The 22,002-nt window shown below is 45.2% G+C and overlaps 1 protein-coding gene across 3 annotated transcripts in view; it reads left to right on the top strand.

Moving 5' to 3' along the window:
* Positions 1–21,138, top strand: part of LOC147020716 (RNA polymerase II elongation factor ELL2-like) — a 42,935-nt gene extending 21,797 nt beyond the window's left edge. For all 3 annotated transcript variants that reach the window (XM_085896278.1, XM_085896277.1, XM_085896279.1), the window contains 7 exons: positions 146–267; positions 6,826–6,910; positions 7,154–7,427; positions 9,232–9,691; positions 13,765–13,936; positions 14,288–14,332; positions 19,832–21,138. In XM_085896278.1, the coding sequence (XP_085752404.1) occupies positions 146–267; positions 6,826–6,910; positions 7,154–7,427; positions 9,232–9,691; positions 13,765–13,936; positions 14,288–14,332; positions 19,832–19,948 (1,275 nt within the window). In that variant the 3' untranslated portion in view covers positions 19,949–21,138. The remainder of the gene's footprint in view (positions 1–145; positions 268–6,825; positions 6,911–7,153; positions 7,428–9,231; positions 9,692–13,764; positions 13,937–14,287; positions 14,333–19,831) is intronic.
* The last annotated feature ends 864 nt before the right edge of the window (positions 21,139–22,002 follow it).

Here is a 22,002-nt window from a genome sequence, read left to right as displayed (position 1 = left end):
CCAACTTTTGCCTTACCGAAGAGTTTCATTACAACATGGCATTCCTTTTAATGAGGATTGAATTGTGTGATGAGGTATTCTGTTGCTCATCCTACAATTCCATGGATATCGAGTGTTTTGTTTTTGCATCTCGATGTCGGGGCAGGTGGGAGCTCCTTTACGGGATGGGGCGTACACTCTGCAGGATGCACTCTACGCTGAGTTACAGAGAAACTGGCCCGGATACTCGGCAGAGGAACGGAATAATCTGAACGGCATCCTCACACGGTACTCTCATCGTTTTCCCTACTCCTATGCTTGTGCGATCCCAGGATTTTGGGTTGTTTTTTTTCCCGGGGAAAAGACGGGAAGTACAGATGTTTCTCTCCACAGACCCTGAACAATTATCCTGATGTTGGGAAAGGGGGAAGGAGTATGGGGGAGGGTCTGCATTTGAGAGAAGATACAAGAGGGAAGGGTACAGTCCCAAAATTCCAGCAAATGCAGCACTTAGCTTGAAGTTGTTTCTGAAGGTTTATTTTTTAATGCTTCACAACATCGTGCCTTCTGCTGAGCTTCACAGCATAGTGCCTTCTGCTGAGCTTCACAAAATAGTGCCTTCTGCTGAGCTTCACAACATAGTGCCTTCTGCTGAGCTTCACAACATAGTGCCTTCTGCTGAGCTTCACAACATAGTGCCTTCTGCTGAGCTTCACAACATAGTGCCTTCTGCTGAGCTTCACAACATAGTGCCTTCTGCTGAGCTTCACAACATGGTGCCTTCTGGTGAGCTTCACAACATTGTGCCTTCTGGTGAGCTTCAAAACGTAGTGCCTTCTGATGAGCTTCACAACATTGTGCCTTCTGCTGAGCTTCACAACATAGTGCCTTCTGCTGAGCTTCACAACATAGTGCCTTCTGCTGAGCTTCACAACATAGTGCCTTCTGGTGAGCTTCACAACATAGTGCCTTCTGGTGAGCTTCACAACATAGTGCCTTCTGCTGAGCTTCACAACATAGTGCCTTCTGCTGAGCTTCACAACATAGTGCCTTCTGCTGAGCTTCACAACATAGTGCCTTCTGCTGAGCTTCACAACATAGTGCCTTCTGCTGAGCTTCACAACATAGTGCCTTCTGGTGAGCTTCACAACATAGTGCCTTCTGGTGAGCTTCACAACATAGTGCCTTCTGCTGAGCTTCACAACATAGTGCCTTCTGGTGAGCTTCACAACATAGTGCCTTCTGCTGAGCTTCACAACATAGTGCCTTCTGCTGAGCTTCACAACATAGTGCCTTCTGCTGAGCTTCACAACATAGTGCCTTCTGCTGAGCTTCACAACATAGTGCCTTCTGGTGAGCTTCACAACATAGTGCCTTCTGCTGAGCTTCACAACATAGTGCCTTCTGGTGAGCTTCACAACATAGTGCCTTCTGGTGAGCTTCACAACATAGTGCCTTCTGGTGAGCTTCACAACATAGTGCCTTCTGGTGAGCTTCACAACATAGTGCCTTCTGGTGAGCTTCACAACATAGTGCCTTCTGCTGAGCTTCACAACATAGTGCCTTCTGCTGAGCTTCACAACATAGTGCCTTCTGGTGAGCTTCACAACATAGTGCCTTCTGCTGAGCTTCACAACATAGTGCCTTCTGCTGAGCTTCACAACATAGTGCCTTCTGCTGAGCTTCACAGCATAGTGCCTTCTGCTGAGCTTCACAGCATAGTGCCTTCTGCTGAGCTTCACAACATAGTGCCTTCTGCTGAGCTTCACAACATAGTGCCTTCTGCTGAGCTTCACAACATCGTGCCTTCTGCTGAGCTTCACAACATCGTGCCTTCTGGTGAGCTTCACAACATAGTGCCTTCTGCTGAGCTTCACAACATAGTGCCTTCTGCTGAGCTTCACAACATAGTGCCTTCTGCTGAGCTTCACAACATAGTGCCTTCTGCTGAGCTTCACAACATTGTGCCTTCTGGTGAGCTTCAAAACATAGTGCCTTCTGATGAGCTTCACAACATCGTGCCTTCTGCTGAGCTTCACAACATAGTGCCTTCTGGTGAGCTTCACAACATAGTGCCTTCTGGTGAGCTTCACAACATAGTGCCTTCTGATGAGCTTTGTTCAATGCATTGAAGCGTCCAGCTTTGCAGTGAGGTACCCACAAGTGTGTCACCCCTTGGACCCACAGTCATGTGTACATATCGGCCAACAAACGGTTTGTAGCAACCCAAGTTTAATTTTTAGCTCACCTGGAAAATAGTTCTGGGGAGCTTATGGGATGGTGCGTCGTCCGTCCATCCGTCCACCAATACTTGCAACTTCTTCTCTGAAACTACACGTACGATTTTGATCAATTTCCACCACAACCTTCATCACCCAGTATGTACCAAAGTTTGCTCATGGCATTACAAAAAATCGAGCCCTTTGGGGGTCTACGAAGAGGGGTGGGGTTGCCCCCCAAAATAGGTATTTGTTTTAACATTAGATTTCATTGATTACATTTTGCTGATTCCGTCCCACGTTGACTTCCTCCACAGTATCATTATTCTACCAGGTGAGCACCCAGGGGTATTGCCCCCGTTTTTCTTTTTACCTTGGTATTTGGTGACTTCAACGTTCACCGCAAGGAATGGCTTGTACACACTCGTAATGCTGACACTCCTGGTGTTGTCGATACCTGTAATTTCTCAAAATCTCACTCATTGTTTCATCTGACGGAAGATAGTCGTTTGATTTCCATTTGTGCTCGAACCCTGGTGACTGTGTTGCCGATGTCCTGGCTCCAATCGGTAAGTCAGATCATTCCGCTGTTTCTGTTTGTCTCTCTTGCTCCTCATTGTCAACCCCAGTGCGTCCTTTTCACGGTGGTGATGACGACGGCACCGTGTTTCAGTTTGGGAAAGCCGATTCGGATGGATTTCCTCGCTGATGTTCCACGGACCTCAGCTTTTAGTCTTGGTCCTGATATGGCCGTCGAGGAAATATCCCAATGGATTCGCACTGGTGTGGACATTTGTATTCCCTCAACATTATCTATCAAGTGAAGGTTTATAAATTACATCCGTGGTTCACCCTGGCTTGTGCATCAGCAATTGCTCATCACAGCCACTATTTCAAGCAATACCATGTGCAAAGGTCTCGTCCAAACGTCTGTTCCGCAAAGCAAGTTAACCTCTGTGAAGGAGTTCTTGAGGATGTTAAGCAGCAATATGCAGCATCTGTAGCTTGTTCTATTGAGACTCAGCTGCTTGACTCTCGGGAATTTTGGCGGATTGCCAACAGTGTACTCGAACGCGATGAATCTTCTATACCTCCTCTCTTTCATGGATCTGAGGTTGGGACTTCACCTTCGGATAAGGCTAACCTCCTTTCAAATCGCTTCGTTTCTAATTCTACCCTCAATGAACAGGGACAAGCCTCTTCCTGATTTTTCCATCTCGTACAAACTCTGATGTTCCTGTTCCATTTATCACCCCCAAAGAAGGTTGCCAGAATTGTTCGTACTCGAGATGCCTCGAAAAGCAACTTGTCCTGATGGACGCCCCGCGGTTGTATTGAAGATGTGTTGTCCTGAACTGTCATCGATTCTTGCCAAGCTATGCAACCTGTGCGACGGGTGTAAAGGCTGGCAGGAGGGCGAGATAAAAAGGCGGGAACGAACGCACGACGCACGGTCTGGCTTGTGATGAGAGACCTGGCCTGTAAGACCTCTTGGAGGATTGGAGTGATCCCTCCGTGGGCCACATATTGGAGGCACCGTCTGTGTTGAAGACACTGAGGCAGAGGAGAGCCTCACTCGGGCACGTTGATCGGAGGGGGGGGGGGCAGAAGCGTTTCCTCCTCCTCCTCCTCCTGTGAGTCACCTGAGCTGACCTGAAGCAACGTGTGGCTTCAAGGTGTCACAGGAATTACTCCGGTTTGTCCATTGGTGAAGTTTGAAAGCACATCCAGAGAGAGAGAAGGGTGGTGGTGAGGTGTCATCCTTGTGGCCTGTGGCTGGGGCGAGGCCGCTGGAACGTCAACTCAAACAGGTCTGAATTCTTCTCCCCGCCCCCCCTACCCCCCTTCGGATTAGCCAGGGATACCTGGTGGGCTGTGGAATTGTCTTGTCTGTTTTGTCTTGGTGTCTGTCTGTCCTTTAATTTCTTAATTGATACCACTGCATATATTTTATTATACTCCATTTTTTGTTGTAACATTGTTTATTCATTGCTTTGTGGTGTACCCTGTGTTTCTTTATCCTGAGTAAAACATTTGAATGTATTCCTTTGTTTTGAATTTTTCATTGCATTAATGGATTTGCATACGACACTGTGTGTTAAAGAGTGGGGTGTGTGAATTGGCATCATCAGTAGGATGTTAACGTCGCTCGGTCACATCTGACTGCCTATAAGGCGTGACCGCACACAGGGGTACGTATTGGTCTCCCGAGCACGTCAATCAGGACCTCCGGAGCAATAGGCGGTACCTCGAGCCCGTCGTAACACCAGTTTGAATCACGTTTACTCCATTGATTTGTTTGTTTGGTGGTGGTGGTGGTGGTGGTGGTGATGCAAACCCGCAGTTTGACTCACATGTACTCCGTTGATTTGTTTGCTTGGTGATGGTGTTAGTGGTGGTGGTGGTGCGAACCCGCAGTTTGAATCACATGTACTCCGTTGATTTGTTTGTTTGGTGGTGGTGTGAATCCGCAGTTTGAATCACATGTACTCCGTTGGTTTGTTTGGTGATGGTGATGGTGGTGGTGGTGCAAACCCGCAGTTTGAATCACATGTACTCCGTTGATTTGTTTGTTTGGTGGTGGTGTGAACCCGCAGTTTGAATCACATGTACTCCGTTGGTTTGTTTGGTGATGGTGATGGTGGTGGTGGTGCAAACCCGCAGTTTGAATCACATGTACTCCGTTGATTTGTTTGTTTGGTGGTGGTGTGAACCCGCAGTTTGAATCACATGTACTCGGTTGATTTGTTTGTTTGGTGGTGGTGTGAACCTGCGGTTTGAATCACATGTACTCCGTTGATTTGTTTGGTGGTGGTGGTGGTGGTGCGAACCCGCGGTTTGAATCACATTTACTCCGTTGATTTGTTTGGTGGTGGTGGTGCGAACCCGCGGTTTGAATCACATGTACTCTGTTGATTTGTTTGGTGATGGTGGTGGTGGTGGTGGTGCGAACCCGCGGTTTGAATCACATGTACTCCGTTGATTTGTGTGGTGGTGGTGGTGGTGGTGCGAACCCGCGGTTTGAATCACATGTACTCCGTTGATTTGTGTGGTGGTGGTGGTGGTGGTGCGAACCCGCGGTTTGAATCACATGCACTCCGTTGATTTGTTTGGTGGTGGTGGTGGTGGTGCGAACCCACGGTTTGAATCACATGTAATCCGTTGATTTGTTTGGTGGTGGTGGTGGTGGTGGTGCGAACCCGCAGTTTGAATCACATGTACTCCGTTGATTTGTTTGGTGGTGGTGGTGGTCGTGCGAACCCGCAGTTTGAATCACATGTACTCCGTTGATTTGTTTGGTGATGGTGGTGGTGGTGGTCGTGCGAACCCGCAGTTTGAATCACATGTACTCCGTTGATTTGTTTGGTGGTGGTGGTGGTGGTGGTGGTGGTGGTGGTGCGAACCCGCAGTTTGAATCACATGTACTCCGTTGATTTGTTTGGTGGTGGTGGTGCGAACCTGCAGTTTGAATCACATGTACTCCGTTGATTTGTTTGGTGGTGGTGGTGGTGGTGCGAACCCGCGGTTTGAATCACATTTACTCCGTTGATTTGTTTGGTGGTGGTGGTGGTGGTGGTGGTGGTGCGAACCCGCGGTTTGAATCACATGTACTCCGTTGATTTGTTTGTTCCGGGGTCCTATTATGTGTCCACACGTGGTTGTTTTCAACTCCATTTGGGTATTTTATTGCAGCAGATACATTAACATGTGGACATTAATGATTTGAGAGAATTCGTCGTTGTGTTGGTCACCAGGACCCACACCTGAACACACGGCAGGTGAGAAAACAAAAAGGGTGCAGCTGTGAAAGATCACAGTTTCTTGAATGTTTGACAGACCATGGGCTGCACGTCACCACGATTGCACGTCACCACGATTGCACGTCACCACGATTGCACGTCACCACGATTGCACGTCACCACGATTGCACGTCACATTAATCAGCAAGTTCGGCCCAAGATGTTTTCAATAAACGTTGCAGAATGAAGAACGAAGTACCCTCGAGAGTACTTGGTGTATTAAGCTTGGTTTTGAGTGGCGACGCACAAGTCCGGGTCTAATTTGGAGCAACCACTTATAATGTCTGCAGGAAGTGGAAGAAAACAGGTGTGCTCATGTACTCACTGGAAACAGGTAGGCCAAAGGTGACAGTTTAGGCCAGAGCGACGGTTCTCACGTGGAACGGCGTCATATTACACCTGATGTACACACGAGCGTGTTTTTGTGACTCGGCCTGAGCTGCGTTTGCCGCCCGTGAGAGGCCACCACCCTGTCATCGATGTGAATGGGTTTGAATTGATAATTCCACACATTTCCTCTTCCTGTCCTGTGTGCTTACTTTTCATTTACACTTTCCCGTTGTAAATGCCTATCAGCCATGCACGCTACGTTTGGCCAACGCGTCCTGTTTTCTGGATTACGTGACTGTGGATTGGCAATCGGCCGATCACCTAATCCTTGACCTGCCTAATTTAGCTCTGAATAACTTGCTGCCTCCACCTTCAACCCTGCACCTGTTTTCATCTCCCCACACCTCCTCCTCCCCCCCCCCCACCTGTGAGCTCAAGTATTAATTCCATTAAAACAATAAATATATATATTTTTTGTTTTTTTTCCCCCCCCGCAGGAAGTTGGAAAACGTTCCGCAGGATGGAGAACACAAAAGCAGCCCGATGACGACTTCTCCAGCAGACAGGGCTTCCCCAACACTGGTAGAACGAATCTCACAATTTTCCAAAGTGGAGTTTTCTGAAAATCGTAATCTTTTTTCTTTGGTTTCCTCATTTTGGAATTCGACATCATGCGCAGCCACCGCTGACTCGGCCGACGGTCACCCGAAGTCGTTTGTGCTTTTTCTCTCTGTCCGTTGTATGAATGATTATGCTCTATGACACGTCCCTGCTGGTCATCCCCTTTGACTCGAACCTCTGCTTGTCCTGTCTGCTCCTTCACAGAAGCGGCCACATAACGATGGCAAGACACCCTTGGCTCCAAAAAAGCAGCGAATCGCACACTCTCGCGCTCACCCCTCGGCTCCCACCTCTCAGGCGGCCGGTAAACCGTCGGCTGTTCCTGAGAACCTCCCGGCCGCCGACCCGAAGGAAACGCACCCGTCAGGGGGTGACGGTGAGGTGAAATTGGCAAGCACGGTGTCGGGAAAGAATCCGGACACGGACACCGCGAAGGAAGAGGGGAAATCGAAGTCTGGTCTTCAGACGTCGGGTCAAGGTGACGCGTCTTTGGTTTATAATTGAGATGCGTGTCGCATGTCGGCGTCCGATCATGAAACGGCGAACCTGTACGAGGGCGTGTTGAAAAGTGATACGTCCGATCCTTTTTCTCCAAACCCGGTGAAGATGTTCAAATGAAACAAAGATGGATACCAACGGCGATCTTTATCGTACCATGGTACATATTTGAAACGTAATCGCCGCTGCGGTCTACACGTTTCTGCCAATGTTGAAGTAGTTTTTGTGATGACGTCACAATAGAGCCGTGCGTCCTGCTCGCTTTCCTTAAGTTTGGGGACGATATGCAAACCTGATGGAGCCAAGTCGGTGCTGTAAGGAGTTGAAACCAAGGCGACCAATTGCTTCATTCGTCCGTGCACCCGTTGCAGGCCGTGTCGTCATGCTGGAGGACCGTCTGCACCTCAGGACGAATCCTCCGAATCGGTGCTTTCAGTTTCAATGCAGCGTTCAGAGTTAATGGCGTTACCCGTTTTGCATGAACCCCGAATGGACTGCATCCCCTTCACGTCCCAAAAAAAGCCCTAAGCATGGCCCACCCGGCAGATGTTTGCATGTTGAATTTTAAAAAAAAATTTTGGTGCTGCTGATCCTCTGTGGTGGTACTCCATTGACCTCGTTACTCTCACGACGGTAATGGTGCACCCGACTCTCATCTCCAGTCACAATATTGAACAGGAGCCAGTCACCTTCATGTTCAAAGTGCAACAACAGCTCGACACACACACACACACACACACACACACACACACACACACACACACACACACACACACACACACACACGGCACTGACGTGCTGCCCTCTGTCATCGTGGCTAACGTAGCGCTGAGACCTGTCGGGTCAGAATCACAAAACTTCGCACCAAGTGGAGGGACGAACTAACGTCCAGACTGTTTCTCGTTCGATTTGACTGTTTTTAACCGTTTTGGAGAAAAACAAAAGGAGGAATTGCTTTTCAACACGCCCTCATGTATTTAATTATAAATGCACTTCTTGCAGTTGACACGAAACTCGAAAATATTTTTTCATGACACATTCACTTTTCTTTACAACTAAGCTTCTACGAGTGTGGTTCAAGGTTCACACTGCCTTCGTTTTTTCTTGTCAAACATGGAGGGAATCGTTCATTGCTGAAATTTTTTTTTTTTTTGTCGTGATGTCATGTACCCTGAGCAAGTTTCCAGGCAGTGACATCGATGTCGGGGTCAAAGCAACCTGGATATTATCCAGACTGCAGCCAGCGTAGTCGGGCGTGCCGTGGAAACGGGTGTACCTTGAGTTCCTTGCGACCACGAACATCAGAGCGGCTGCGATTCACGGGAGACCGGGTGTACAATTGGATGTGAAAGGAATAAAAACACCAAATGCTGATCATTACAATTGAGCGAGACTCGCGCCAAAAGTCTCGACAAGTTGCGATGACTCGAGCACACCTCGATCACCTGACCGTACGTGTTTGTTTTCAGCACGGTATGAAAGTAACTGATGGGCACGGTCACGCTTTTTGTTTAACGGTTTTACAAAAGCAAAAAAAAAAATCCCTCCAAAAAAAAAAAAGAAGGTTTCTCTTCGGCGTTCAGTGAACAAGTCCAGGTCAACTTGGAAGCGTCCTTGTGTGATCAGACATTCGGGATTCTGAATCCACACTAATGGCGCCATCTGTTGAAAATTGTAAACGCTGTCTTGGATTTTAAATTGTGCATGTTGTGTATTTGAGGATTGGGGAGGGGGGTCGTAGGGGTAATAGGGGCAGAAGTTAATTCTGATGTGTGCACTTTCAGGAAAGAAGACTGAGACCCCTCTAGTATCTTCAGGAAAGAAGACTGAGACCCCTCTAGTATCTTCAGGAAAGAAGACTGAGACCCCTCTAGTATCTTCAGGAAAGAAGACTGAGACCCCTCTAGTATCTTCAGGAAAGAAGACTGAGACCCCTCTAGTATCTTCAGGAAAGAAGACTGAGACCCCTCTAGTATCTTCAGGAAAGAAGACTGAGACCCCTCTAGTATCTTCAGGAAAGAAGACGGAGACTCCACTAGTATCTTCAGGAAAGAAAGCGGAGACCCCTCTAGTATCTTCAGGAAAGAAGGCGGAGACCCCTCTAGTATCTTCAGGAAAGAAGGCGGAGACCCCTCTAGTATCTTCAGGAAAGAAGGCAGAGACCCCTCTAGTATCTTCAGGAAAGAAGGCGGAGACCTCTTTATTAAAATGTGGACCTCCTGGGCCTGAGCATGACTTCCTCAGGTAATATTTTTGGCAATTTATTACGAAGATTTATTTGTAGTTTTTATTGTTTTATTTTGTTGTTTTTTTGGAGGGGACAGGGTGGGATCACATTCATTCATTGTTGGGGAACACATTTCGTAGCACGGTATTTTTGCACTGGCTACACCACAACTTAGAGATGGTGTATTCTATCATTAGTTGGTGGATGTTAAAGATCTTCCAAGAAGAGTAGGCGAGTTATCGCCGACACCCTGAACAAATAATAAATCCCTACCCTAACCAAGAGGGGGCACTGTATCAGTGGCACAGCTCCGCCCTCAGCGCGTGATGCTGCCACGCAGCCTTGTGATAAATACGACAAGCTCTGTTTGTACATTACTTTACATCAACACTGAAGTCCTTTGACACGAAGGAATGCTGATTGAAGTTCCCTCTTCGGTTTCCGAAAGTTCCATTTTGCATTTGGTAGCGGGTAAGGCCCATCCCACCCTCCTCCCTGCCCCAAAAAACGAAAACAAAAAATAATTTTACATACATGTATGTAAAACTGTCGTTGCTCTGAACTACTCTTTTTTTTTTTCATTTTATTGTCGTGAAGTTGAACAAATGTTACTCTGTCAGATAAAACCAGTTTTTATTTTTAAGCGTTCTAATTGGTTGATTTGGTAGTTGGTTTTAGACCTTGTATATTAAATGTTGGAATGACAGGATAGGTTCTGGGTCCGAATTTACGAAAGGCGTTTCGCGAGCATCTTGCTAAAACACATCTAACCCTTAAACGCTGACAAAACCATCGTTGTCCGCGCACAGTTAATCGCACGTCTAAGTATCAATTTACGAAGGGAGATAAACAGCTGATTAGTCGTGCGTGTCTGCAGTGCCTACAGAAAGGCTACACCCACTTTCAAAATTTTCATCTTTTGATTCCTTCCAGCCTGGAATGAATTTGTTTCTTAAAATTTGAATTAAATTAATGACAACATAAGTTGCATACAAAATGACAATCACTATTCTTTGCAGTTGTCGTAGTAAAAATAAATAGCTGTTCAGCACTATATATACACACGTCACACGAGCCCCACGGGAGTGTACGGTGCCGATAGAAAGTCTATTTCCTTTCAAAATTTTCACCTTTTGTTGCCTTATAACCTGGAATTAAATAACACTTTTTCTACTTTTATTTACACACCGTAACCCACAACTTCCAAGTGAAAAACAAATTCTACAAATTTCAGAAAATTAAAAAATACAAAACTAGAATATCTCGATTGGATAAGTATCCACCTTCCCTGAAAATAGCAATTTTTAATTAGCTCAGGTGTAACCAATCACCTTCAAAATCACACACAATGTTAATTGGCCTCCACCTGTGTTAAATGGTGGTGATTCCAATTATTTCAGAATAAAATCCACTGTTCCTGTCGGTTTCCTCTGCTGGTTGGTGCATTTCACAGCAAAGACTCAACCATGAGTACCAAGGAGCTTTCAAAAGGCCTCTAAGATAAAGTTGTGGAAAGGCACAGATCAAGGGATGGGTAGAAAAATATTTCAAAGGCCTTCAATATCCCGAGGAGTACAGTCAAGGCAATCATAAAGAAGTGAAGGCGTATGGTACCACCAAGACCCTGCCTAGATCATCTCACTCCTCCAAACTAGATGACCAAGCAAGGAGGAGACTGATCAGAGAAGCCACCAAGAGGTCAATGGCAACCTTGAAAGAGCTACATGCCTTTATGGCAAAGACTGGTCACTGTGTGCATGTGACGATAATATCCCAAGCACTCCACAAGTCTGACCTGTACCGTAGGATGGCAAGACAGAAACCATTACTCACAAAAGCCCACCTTGAGTCCTGTTTGAATTGTGCAAAAAAAAACACTCCGGAGATTCTGAAGCCTTGTGACAAATAGTTTTGTGGTCTGACGAAACCAAGATGGAACTTTTTGGCCTAAATGCAAAATGTTATGTTTGGTGCAAACTCAACACAGAACACCATCCCGACTGTGAATCATGGTGGTGGCAGCATCATCTTAAGGGGATGTTTCTCATCAGCAGGCCCTGCGGCACTTGTCAGGATTGAAGGGAAAATGGATGGAGCAAAATAACGAAAAATCCGAGAGGAAAACCTGCTGCCCTCTGGAAGAAAGCTGAAATTGGGCCGGAAGTTCACCTTTCAGCATGACATCGACCTAAAGCACACAGCCGAAGCTACACTGGAGTGGCGAAGGAACAAAAAGAGAAATGTCCTTGAGTGGCCCAGTTGAAGCGCCGACCGAAATCCAATCGAAAATCTGCAGCATGACTTGAAGATTGCTGTCCATCAACACTCCCCACACAACTTGAATGAGCTTGAACAGTTTTGTGGAGAAGAATGGGCAAATATTGCCCAAATCAGGGTGTTCAAAGTTGGTAGGGACCTATCCCAACAGACTCACAGCTGCAATTGCTGTCAAAGGTGCTTCCTCCGAGTATTAACATAGGGGGCGGACACTTATCCAACCAAGATAATCTAGTTTTGTATTTTTAATTAATTTTCTGAAATTTGTTGAATTTGTTTTTCACTTGGAAGTTCTGGGTTACGATGTCAAAATAAAGGTGGGAAAAGTCTGATTTAATGAAATTTAATTCCAAGCTATAAGGCAAGAAAAGGTGAAAATTTTGAAAGGGGGCGTAGACTTTCTATGGGCAGTGGAAACAGTCGATTAGCCTGAGAAACACCCACATATCTCTAACATCCAATTGAAATGATGGACTTTTATAGAATCTCAGCACCACAGACAAGTTTGGATGGGATTCAGCTCATTGCTCCTCATCGTAGGTTTATCCAGGTCATCATATATTAGTACCTACTGTGCTGCTTCCTGCTGTGCTCATCTTGCATTCATACCTCCTGTGCTGCTGCCCTTCGCAGGGTAGGTCACCGGATAACGGGATTGGGGGCAAAGCCTTCAGGACCCCCATTCTTTGATGATAAGAGGAAAAGCACAGGGTAAACTTCCCGGGTCAGATTGCGGTGGTGTGTGGTGAAGTTATGCTGAGGTGTCGTCCACCAAACGGCGGTGTCCTTGGGTTAACCTGATGTGGTGCCTTTGAGTGGGTGACTGGGATGTCTGATCCCTAAGAGAGGTTGTTCACCTGTCTCTATTATCATCTGAGCTCAAGTGTTTGAACATCGGTATTGCAGCACTCTCGGAGGTTCGGACACCGGATTGTGGTGAGATCATGGTGGGTGGTTACACCGACTTTGTCTGGTCACTCTGATGGTTACCATGCCCAAGGAGTTGCTGTCACTGTGTCCAATAAGCTGACTCCAATGATAATTGAGGCAACACCGGTCAACGAGCATATTATGAGACTCTGCATTCCTCACTCATAGTGTCGTTTCCTTGGTCTCTGTTTATGCTGTGACTGAGGCGAGTGTGATCTCACCGTGAAGGACGCATTCTATGCCGCGCTCGATTCTGGTTGACGCAGTTCAGCTGGAAACGTTTTGGCTGTTCACGGGACAAAATATCCCGCCCGGTGCAGACGACCCGTGTTAAGAGAGGCTGAGGCGACGACATCAAATGATAGCTCTTCACTGAAATGGTGACCGTGAACCCGTGCGCCACACCAATCTTTGTTACGAGGCTTCCTGTACATTTCGGCATCCATGACGGTTTATGAGGATTTGAGCAGCTGGGAAATAAGCTTTTTGATTAATATTTATTTATATATATATATATTTTTTTTTTGAAGCGCTGGTCCAAAATGCAGGAGGAATATCTTTAGTTGATCCTCCTTCTTTGAATCCACATTTATTACCATTGGTACTTTACAGTGTAGTTTGTGACATACTTGCTCTGAATTCGTCACAACTCTTCCTGTCCCTGTTTTTTTTTTTTTAATTTTTTTTTTATAAACTTACTCGTTCCTGTATTATTTTATTTGAACACTTGACTCAAATTGACCATCGATGATATCCCTTTACATGTTTTACATGATATCCCTATGTTTTCTCCCTCGTAAGTATGTGATGCATGTATGTCTGCTTCCTCTTTGACCTGAGAAAAACAAATCGTACTCGTGTTTGTGTTCACTTTATTTGAAAGCGAGTACCCACCGCTGAAAACTGTAAATCGACGCGCACAATACAAAGAAGATTTCAATGAGGAGTACGCGGAGTACCGAACACTACATTCACGTATCCAGGAAGTGACGCAGCACTTCGCCAAATTGGAGACTCAGCTTCTTGCACTCGATCCCAACTCTGAGCAGTACAAGGTCAGGTGGATGAATTCCAGACTTTTTCTTTTCTTTTTCTATTCCAATGCTCTGACACATTTTTGAAGTCGTATTAACCCACACACACACACACACACACACACACACACACACACACACACACACACACACACACACACACACACACACACACACACACACACACACACACACACACACACACACACACACACACACACACACACACACACACACACACACACACACACACACACACACACACACACACACACACACACACACACACACATACACACATACACACACATACACACATATACGGAACAAACATTGCAGAAACATGACGAGTGAATATTTTTTCTTCTTCAGATTATTCGTGAAAAGGTTTTCCATGAATTTGAGGTGTTGAAGCAGGTATGGAAGATGCTCTTGCGATGTTGAATGTTTTTGCAATGTACTGTTACAGGTGCTTAGTGCCATAATCACCAATCATTTACTTCTGTTCATTCATAAATTTTTATCATTATTAATTTTTTGTGTTTTGGGAGGTTTGAAGCAGTACGTGCAGTGGCCTGCAAAAGTGTTCCCCCCCCCCTCCAAGATTTTCACATTTCAATGCTTATGTCACGATGCTTTCAAATCAAACTTAATGCATACAGTCTTCACAATCTACTCCAAAGTGATGAAGGTGTTGATGTATGAAAGTGATGAATGAAAAAATGAAGATAAAATGTGAATAAGTTCGATTAACATAGAAAAAATCAGATGATTCTCAGTTACATAAGTATTCAAACCCTTCGCCTAATTAACCCTAAATCACTTCAGGAGCAAATTATTTGTTCGAAAAGTTCCAAAATAAGTGTGGAAGGTTTCACCTGTATGTAATCAGTGGTTTAACTTAAAAATCAAGCTTGACCAATGACTTGAGGAGTTTTAAGGTGCAACTCACTTGGACAACCAGCAAGGCAAACATGAAGACCAAGGAGCTTTCCAAACAAATCGGACATAAAGTGGTGGAGAAGCACCGTTCACGAGAGGGTTGTAAGAAGATTTCAAAACACTCATTATCCCTTTGAGTACGGTGACATCCTTTTATGAAGAATTGGAAGACGTATCATACCACCCATAATCTACCGAGATCAGGTCGCCCATCCAAACTCAGCAATTGGGCAAACAGGAAGCTGGTTTGGGATGTCTTTGTAAATCCAACAATGACTTTGTAGGGCTCGATGTCTGAGATGGGGGTCGGTCTTCATCAATCAACAATATCCCGTTCCCTTCACGAAGCTGTCCTCAGTGGACAGGTGGCAACAAAGATGTCATGACTGAAAAAAACGCATCTAAAAGCTCGAATGGAGTTTACAAAAAAGCATCTTAGTGATACCGCAGGGACGTGGAGAAAGGTTTTGTGGTCAGAGGAGACAAAAATTGAACTTTTTTGGTTTAAATTCAAAGCGTTACATCTGGTGCAAGTCTAACACTGCACCATCCCAACTGTCAAGCATGGTGGTGGCAGCATCATGTTATGGGGCTGCTTTTCATCAGGAGGGACGAGCAAGCTTGTCAGGATCAAAGCGACAATGGAAGGTGCAAAGTACAGGAGAATCCTTGACGAAAACCTGCTCGAGTCAGCCGTGAATCTGAAACTAGGTCGGAGATTCACGTTTCAGCAGGACAACGATCTGAAGCACGAAGATAAATCCACAATGGAGTGACTGACGAAGAAGAAGATAAATGTTCTTGAGTGGCCCAGTCAGAGTCCTGACTTGAACCCAATTTGACGATTGCAGTCCATCGACGATCCCCATCAAACATGGCAGAACTTGAGCAAATATTTCACCATCTCACTGTGCAAAGCTGGGAGAGACCGATCCAAAAACACTCAAAGCAGTCATTGCTGCAAAAGATTCTCCTTCTCCACCTCTTTCTTTTTCTTCCCCTTCTCTTGCCCTCTCCGCGCATACATAATGCCACTACATATCGGTGGCTAATGGATGGAATCAACACGTTTATTGAGGAATGTTTCAGGCGTTGACACTTCATCGGCGATCTTTTGTTCTGACGAAGGGTTGACTGACGAAACGTCGGCTTTTCCTCACTTCCCATTTACACTGCAAACCCGAAGACGACAAATTATGCTTGGAAAATGTATTTCGCTCCCATCTCTCAATTACACTGTTTCTATCCGGTTTCGGATTGCTGACAAATTTGCCTGAACTCGTGTGAAAAGTTTAACTCTGAAATCTTGTCGGAGGTCAGAGAAAGTCATTTTGAGCAGTGATGGCAACTTCTCGGAGCAGTAATTTCCGTACGGAATGTCTTTGGGGTTCAGTATTCTGGACAATCGTGGACATCCTTCGGTACTATTGGCAAACCGATTTTGAAGGCTTTGACTGGTACATACTCGATTCAGTAAAATTGTGAAATTTAGACTTTTGTCAAAAAAGTATTGCAACACACTGTAGGCTTCCATAAGCCTCTCCAACAGGATTTGAGATAAACCTTCCAAAATCGGTGATCCGTTAATGTGTAGACAAAACGACTCGAGAACAAAGTTTGACGTTCGCAGTATCAGAGGGGCACCGATGAAAACGGTTCAGGAGCCTGTTGGGGCCAGGTTGTTAGCCAGGTGGAGCAAGGTGGTATCTTTGGTGGGAAGCCTGTGTCATGTGCTCTGATCGAATATTCCCATATAGCAGGACTTTCTACTATTGGACATTGAACCAGTATTAATAACGCATCTCATGGCCCTACCTTATTGGCAAGCAAATCCCATTTTCCATCAGACTCATCACACTTTACGATGCCGAATGAAACCGATCATTTAATATGCAGCTGTGTTCTGTTCTTACGTATGGCAGCATGGCTACCTGGTAGATATCGTTTCTTGGAAGCTCTGCTGTGTCTCTGATGCTGTGCCCCTCTACCGGTACACTGGTACTCATTTCGCCAACCCCGGGAGGATGACAAGCTGAGTCAACCCCACCTGATGTTAATTCGGCAGCCAACAGGGCTTGAACTCAGGACCCTGAGATCCTAAGCCAACACTTGGCTTGCATTTCATATGCAGTAACACTGGGACACAAATTAATTGTTCTGTCCATTGTATTATATCGATTCATCGTATTTCGTATGCAGTAACACACATGAATACAACAACATACCGGCATTTCAGATTAATCATCTACGTCATCAGCGCCATCGTCGTCAAACATCGTCACCTCCACTGTCCCACAGGCACTGTTCTTGGTCGGTAGCGGTATAATTTTTACATTTCTCACACCCACAAAAATCGTTGCAAGACAAACCCGACCTATGACATGAGCACAGCCCTCCTTCACAATGAGTTTTCACACAGTTACAATATACAATCTCTTTGAGGACACATTCTGGGGCTGGGTCCATTGTCATATATATATATACGTGATCAACAGTTCATTGTTTGATACTGTCCATCCATGTCGATCGGGGGACGGGGAATTTATAATACATCACATCATGGGACGACTCTTAGAAGCTAAGTAAACAATATATTTGCAGATTGTTATGAATGTGACATCGGCGTTATCATCTATTCCGACAAAGTTTGTCATTATAGAATCATCTGACAGTCCAACATTCCAGGCAAGGAGGTTATACAGTTCATTGAGGATGGTATCCTCATCAGATGCAAGCATAAGATCTGTGGCAGCCGGTGGCCTTGGACAGTCCAGAGCAGGTGTTCTTTGCAAGTGATTCTTTATGATGAGCGCTGCTTGGTCGATATGCAAAGTTTCATCAACCCGAGGTGCTGAAGCTACTGAATGATGACTTGATTCAGTCTCAATGACTGTGATGTCACTGTGCATGATTTCCATCAGCTTCAGATGATGAACACCCGACAACCCCGAGAATCGTCCTTGAAGCGGTCAAAAACAGTTCCGGTTTGAGAGCATGTCGGCGAATACAAACCGACTTTTGTTCCGCAAGGATGGTTAATGAAACACAATCTGCAAGTAGTCCTGTTGTAGCATTCGTGTCAGTTCCTACCTGCGGAAAACAAAGCACATTTTGAGGTGACTGGAGGTGGGGGGGAAAAGTCTTCTTTCCAGAAGTGAGGAGACACTGACTTTTTCACGATTTCAAAACGCCACCACCACTTCTACCGAATTTCATCTTGAAGTGTGAACCAGTCTATTAATTAACTTCCAAAAATCAAAATTTTGATCTCCTTTACTGCTTTGGATGAAGCAAATAAACAGCGACGCAACTACCCAACTTGTCAGCGGATGAATCTTACGAATTTGGTATTTCTGTCCTGAAGCATGGTGTTTGAGGCCATTTTCAGGTGGCTTCCAGCAAATATGCCTGGTGTTGGCTTAATGGTTAGGGTGGTGGGCTTGGGATCCAAGGATCCTGAGTTCAAATCCTGCTGATATGTTGAATTAATACCAGGTGAGGTTGACTCTGCCTTGTCATCCTTCTGAGGTCAGCAAAATGAGTGCCAGCATGCTGGTATCCTGTGTCGGAGTGGTGACCCGTCCAGGATTGTGTCCAATCGCCAAGGAGACTGCTTTGGCAGCACCTACGCTCTGCACAGATTATGGTCCCAAAGGATGGATGGATGTCAATGTCTGAGCTCACATTTAAGGTGTCTTGTTGTTTTATGAGACACTCATGTTGCGGTCCATCCACCTTATTGCACATGATGCACACTGCAGGCAGGACATCTGCTCGGGCATGAAGGCTCGATCGTGAATGTAATTATTTTTCCACAGGCTTTGCTTGGGATGAAGTACGTGTTAAGTCGATAGGCAGAACGAGAACATTCAACTCTGACTCTTCAAACTCTGAGGAGGTGGACCACAGCTTCCTCTTCAGTGGTTTTTTTTTTCCCCTCACCAAGTTCGATCAGACGTTTATTCATAAAATGCTGATAACAGGTGACGTGAAAACCTGCATCAGCAGGAACATCACGGTGCTCAACTTCGCCGAGCTGCTTGTGATCCTTTGAAATTACATATTGACAAGCACCGGCCATTTCGACCACTTCATCAAACTATCGTGACATTGACTCCAAGTGGAGTAAAAGGATGAATAAGATAATTTAAGTTTTTTTTTTTTTTTTTCTCCATGCAGGAAGCACTTCATAGATGATATTGTGGTTGACATGACGTGCTTACGAACCTGTGACTATTGACTCGGCTCCACAATCATGCACGCCATGTGACGCAAGCAAGCACTCCGATTGGTCAAGATTCAAAAGCAGTGCACCATTCATGCTTCAACGTGGAGAAATAGTCCAACCTTGAAGCTTACAAAACATCTAAACTCGCAGGAATCAAGAGTTAAACTTCTAGTATATGCTAGATATCATCTTGTTCTCTGAATCCTAATGTTGATATTTTAGACCCTCCGACCTCAGAACGAAACTGAATGACAAATGGTCTCTGCTTGCAGCCGAATTGCGGTTAGCTGCGTCTTCAACAGCAAGATGAGCTCTTCGTAGCTCTTCGTAGGTATAGGTAGCCCTTGCTCATTGGCCATCCATATGCAAAGCACTAAGTGGAATGGAAACAAACATGGCAAAGATTTTAAAAGAATAAATTAGATGAATTGTAAGGAAAGGAGAATGTGTTACGTACTGTTTTTTTCTCCTCCTTGTAGCAAATCGGACATGTTCATGGCATAATATACCAAGTGTTGCATAGTGGTTTGAGCCTAACCTCCGAGGGAATATCCCAAAGGTATACTAGGTGTGGTGCATGTCTTTGTGATCAAGCGGTTCCTTCATTATAAGTGTGCTTAAAGATCCCCGGTGACATCGGGGATCCCAATATCCCATGGTCTGCATCTTCAGCCGTGATGTTATGGTTGAGCTCCAAAAAGCCGTCGGTTGGAAGCCAATCCGAATGTCTCGTGTGACCTTTACAGAAGCACCCTCGTTACCAAGAGGAGAAACACCACTGCCAGTATTTGCACATCAAATTGGCACACATCAAGCAATGCATCAAGAACTACGATCAGAGCTGCTCTGCGACAGATCGATGATGGCTGCAACACCAAACTCTCACACCTCGGTTCATTTTGCATGTTTGTTCTGGTTATTTGGAACCAAAACGTCTTACAGTCGCATGGCCTGGCTTGTTGATAATTCATTTGCAAGTGTCCTCGGTTGCAAGGGATGAGTACACGAGGAAATACCTCACCCTACGGTATCTTTCGCATTGTTCGGTGGCTCGAAGGTCGGTCTCGATACCGACCCAGCTGTCGAGTCCAACTGACCTGGCATATTTAATATAAAAACTATATTGTAGATTTTCTATTTTGGAATTCTCCAACGCATTTTTCAGGTTACATCCATGCAATCTATTTCCTTTTGCTGGATTTATACCATCGTCGACAATTTAAACCTTGTTAATTGACAAACATCATGAGCGCTAAACCCTGTGTTCAAAAACACAGCCACTTGAATCGGGGGGTGTTTTGTTTTGTACACAAATCGGTGGAAATAACATTTCCATCGAGCGAGCGGTTTATAAACGTGTGTTGGAAACTTGCATCGATCCAACATCCAAAGATTGGCTTCGTGTCGGATTACCGATTGCTTTGAAGCGACCCCGAGTCCATGCTTGGTTTTTGTTATTGTTCCCCCCCCCCATCGGATCGAATGTAACTGTTACATCACTTGCTCGAGAATGTTTGGTTGAAAATGCTGCGAATCGTCGGTATTTTTCATCGTATTTATACAGCATGAGAGTATATTGGACGCTCGTGCTCGAGGAGGCCATTGCAGTGAACAAAGTGAGGATTCTCTGATATGCACTTTACACTGTCAAACCCTAAACATCCATTTTTGTAATGGATGAGTTTTTTTTTTTGTTTTTTGTTTTTTTTGGCCTCCAAATTGACAACTGTTCCGTTTTATGTTGGAAGTAAATGAGCATCTTTTGTCCTTTGTACCTGAGATAGAGTATATATTTAGCCAGTACAGTTGACATCACTTTTGGTACTGTTCAACATCACATCATTACCAGTATTAACCCAACCTCGGCTAAATGGCCGTATTTTTCTTAATTTGTTTTCCCAATACCAGTAGTCACATGACAGATAAATCTCACCTTACCTGCAAATGTGTTTAAGGTAAATGGCACTGGTTAAATGTACATTTGAGTATCAAGACAAGCTGAACATTATAATCAAATTTTGAAAGTTGAGAATAAACATCTTTTGCAACGGTTTTCTTACTTTTCTTTATCACTGTGATGGGTTGTTTGAAAAATATCCCAGTGTGAGTGAAAACCGATGATCCAGCGACGAATTAGGGTTGGCCTAATCATTTAATATTTAATGCATAGGTTCCTCAGAAGGAACTTCAAAGCAGGAAGTCATTTGGCAAATCAAAGCTTGTTGTGATTGCCAACCTATGGATTGTCTGTGCTCTATCCATTTAAATGATGTCATCCAAGGAAGCAGCACGTACAATTTGTCTTTGGTTGGACTTGGCTGAGGTTTGAACTACCGACCTTGCAGACTCAGAGTTGACATTAACCATTATGCTATTGTTCCAGTCACCAGACTTGCCCGTTTTAAATCCGGTGAGTCGTGTCAAAATGACTCTGACAGTCACCCATCTTGGAGACCTCCTGCTGGATCCTCGTGTCCGAAGCCGCGTTACCATGCGGATCGAGGTTCTTGAAGCGAGTGGCGCCCTCGTAGTTGATCTTATGAGGCCAAGTGAACTTCTGGACCGATTTACCTTTTAATAGGATTTACAGGACCACCAGATGAAACGGTCAGAACAAGCAAAAGGGTCAGAAATATCCAGGAAGCAATAAAACAATGGATCCAATTCTAATACTCCAACCACAAGTTCACCCTTACCGGCATACATGCCCACAGAACACACCAAGCGAAGGATAGCCGATCCTTAATTATTCTACGTCTTAAGGCCTCAGACACACAATAGAGAACAGAGGAAAGTCACGAGACAACAGAGGTGTTTGGCCAATTGGTCAAACACAATAATGTTGCTTGTAGGAGAACACCCAGTGCCAATGGCAATGATTTGCAGCAACAACGTCTTTCCAGACAGCGAGGGGTGG

This window comes from Eptatretus burgeri, chromosome 9, assembly GCF_056783735.1.
Source record: "Eptatretus burgeri isolate ZD-2024b chromosome 9, Ebu_testis_v1, whole genome shotgun sequence".
Classification (NCBI taxonomy): Eukaryota; Metazoa; Chordata; class Myxini; order Myxiniformes; family Myxinidae; genus Eptatretus; species Eptatretus burgeri.
This window is presented reverse-complemented; position numbering and strand designations above follow the sequence as displayed.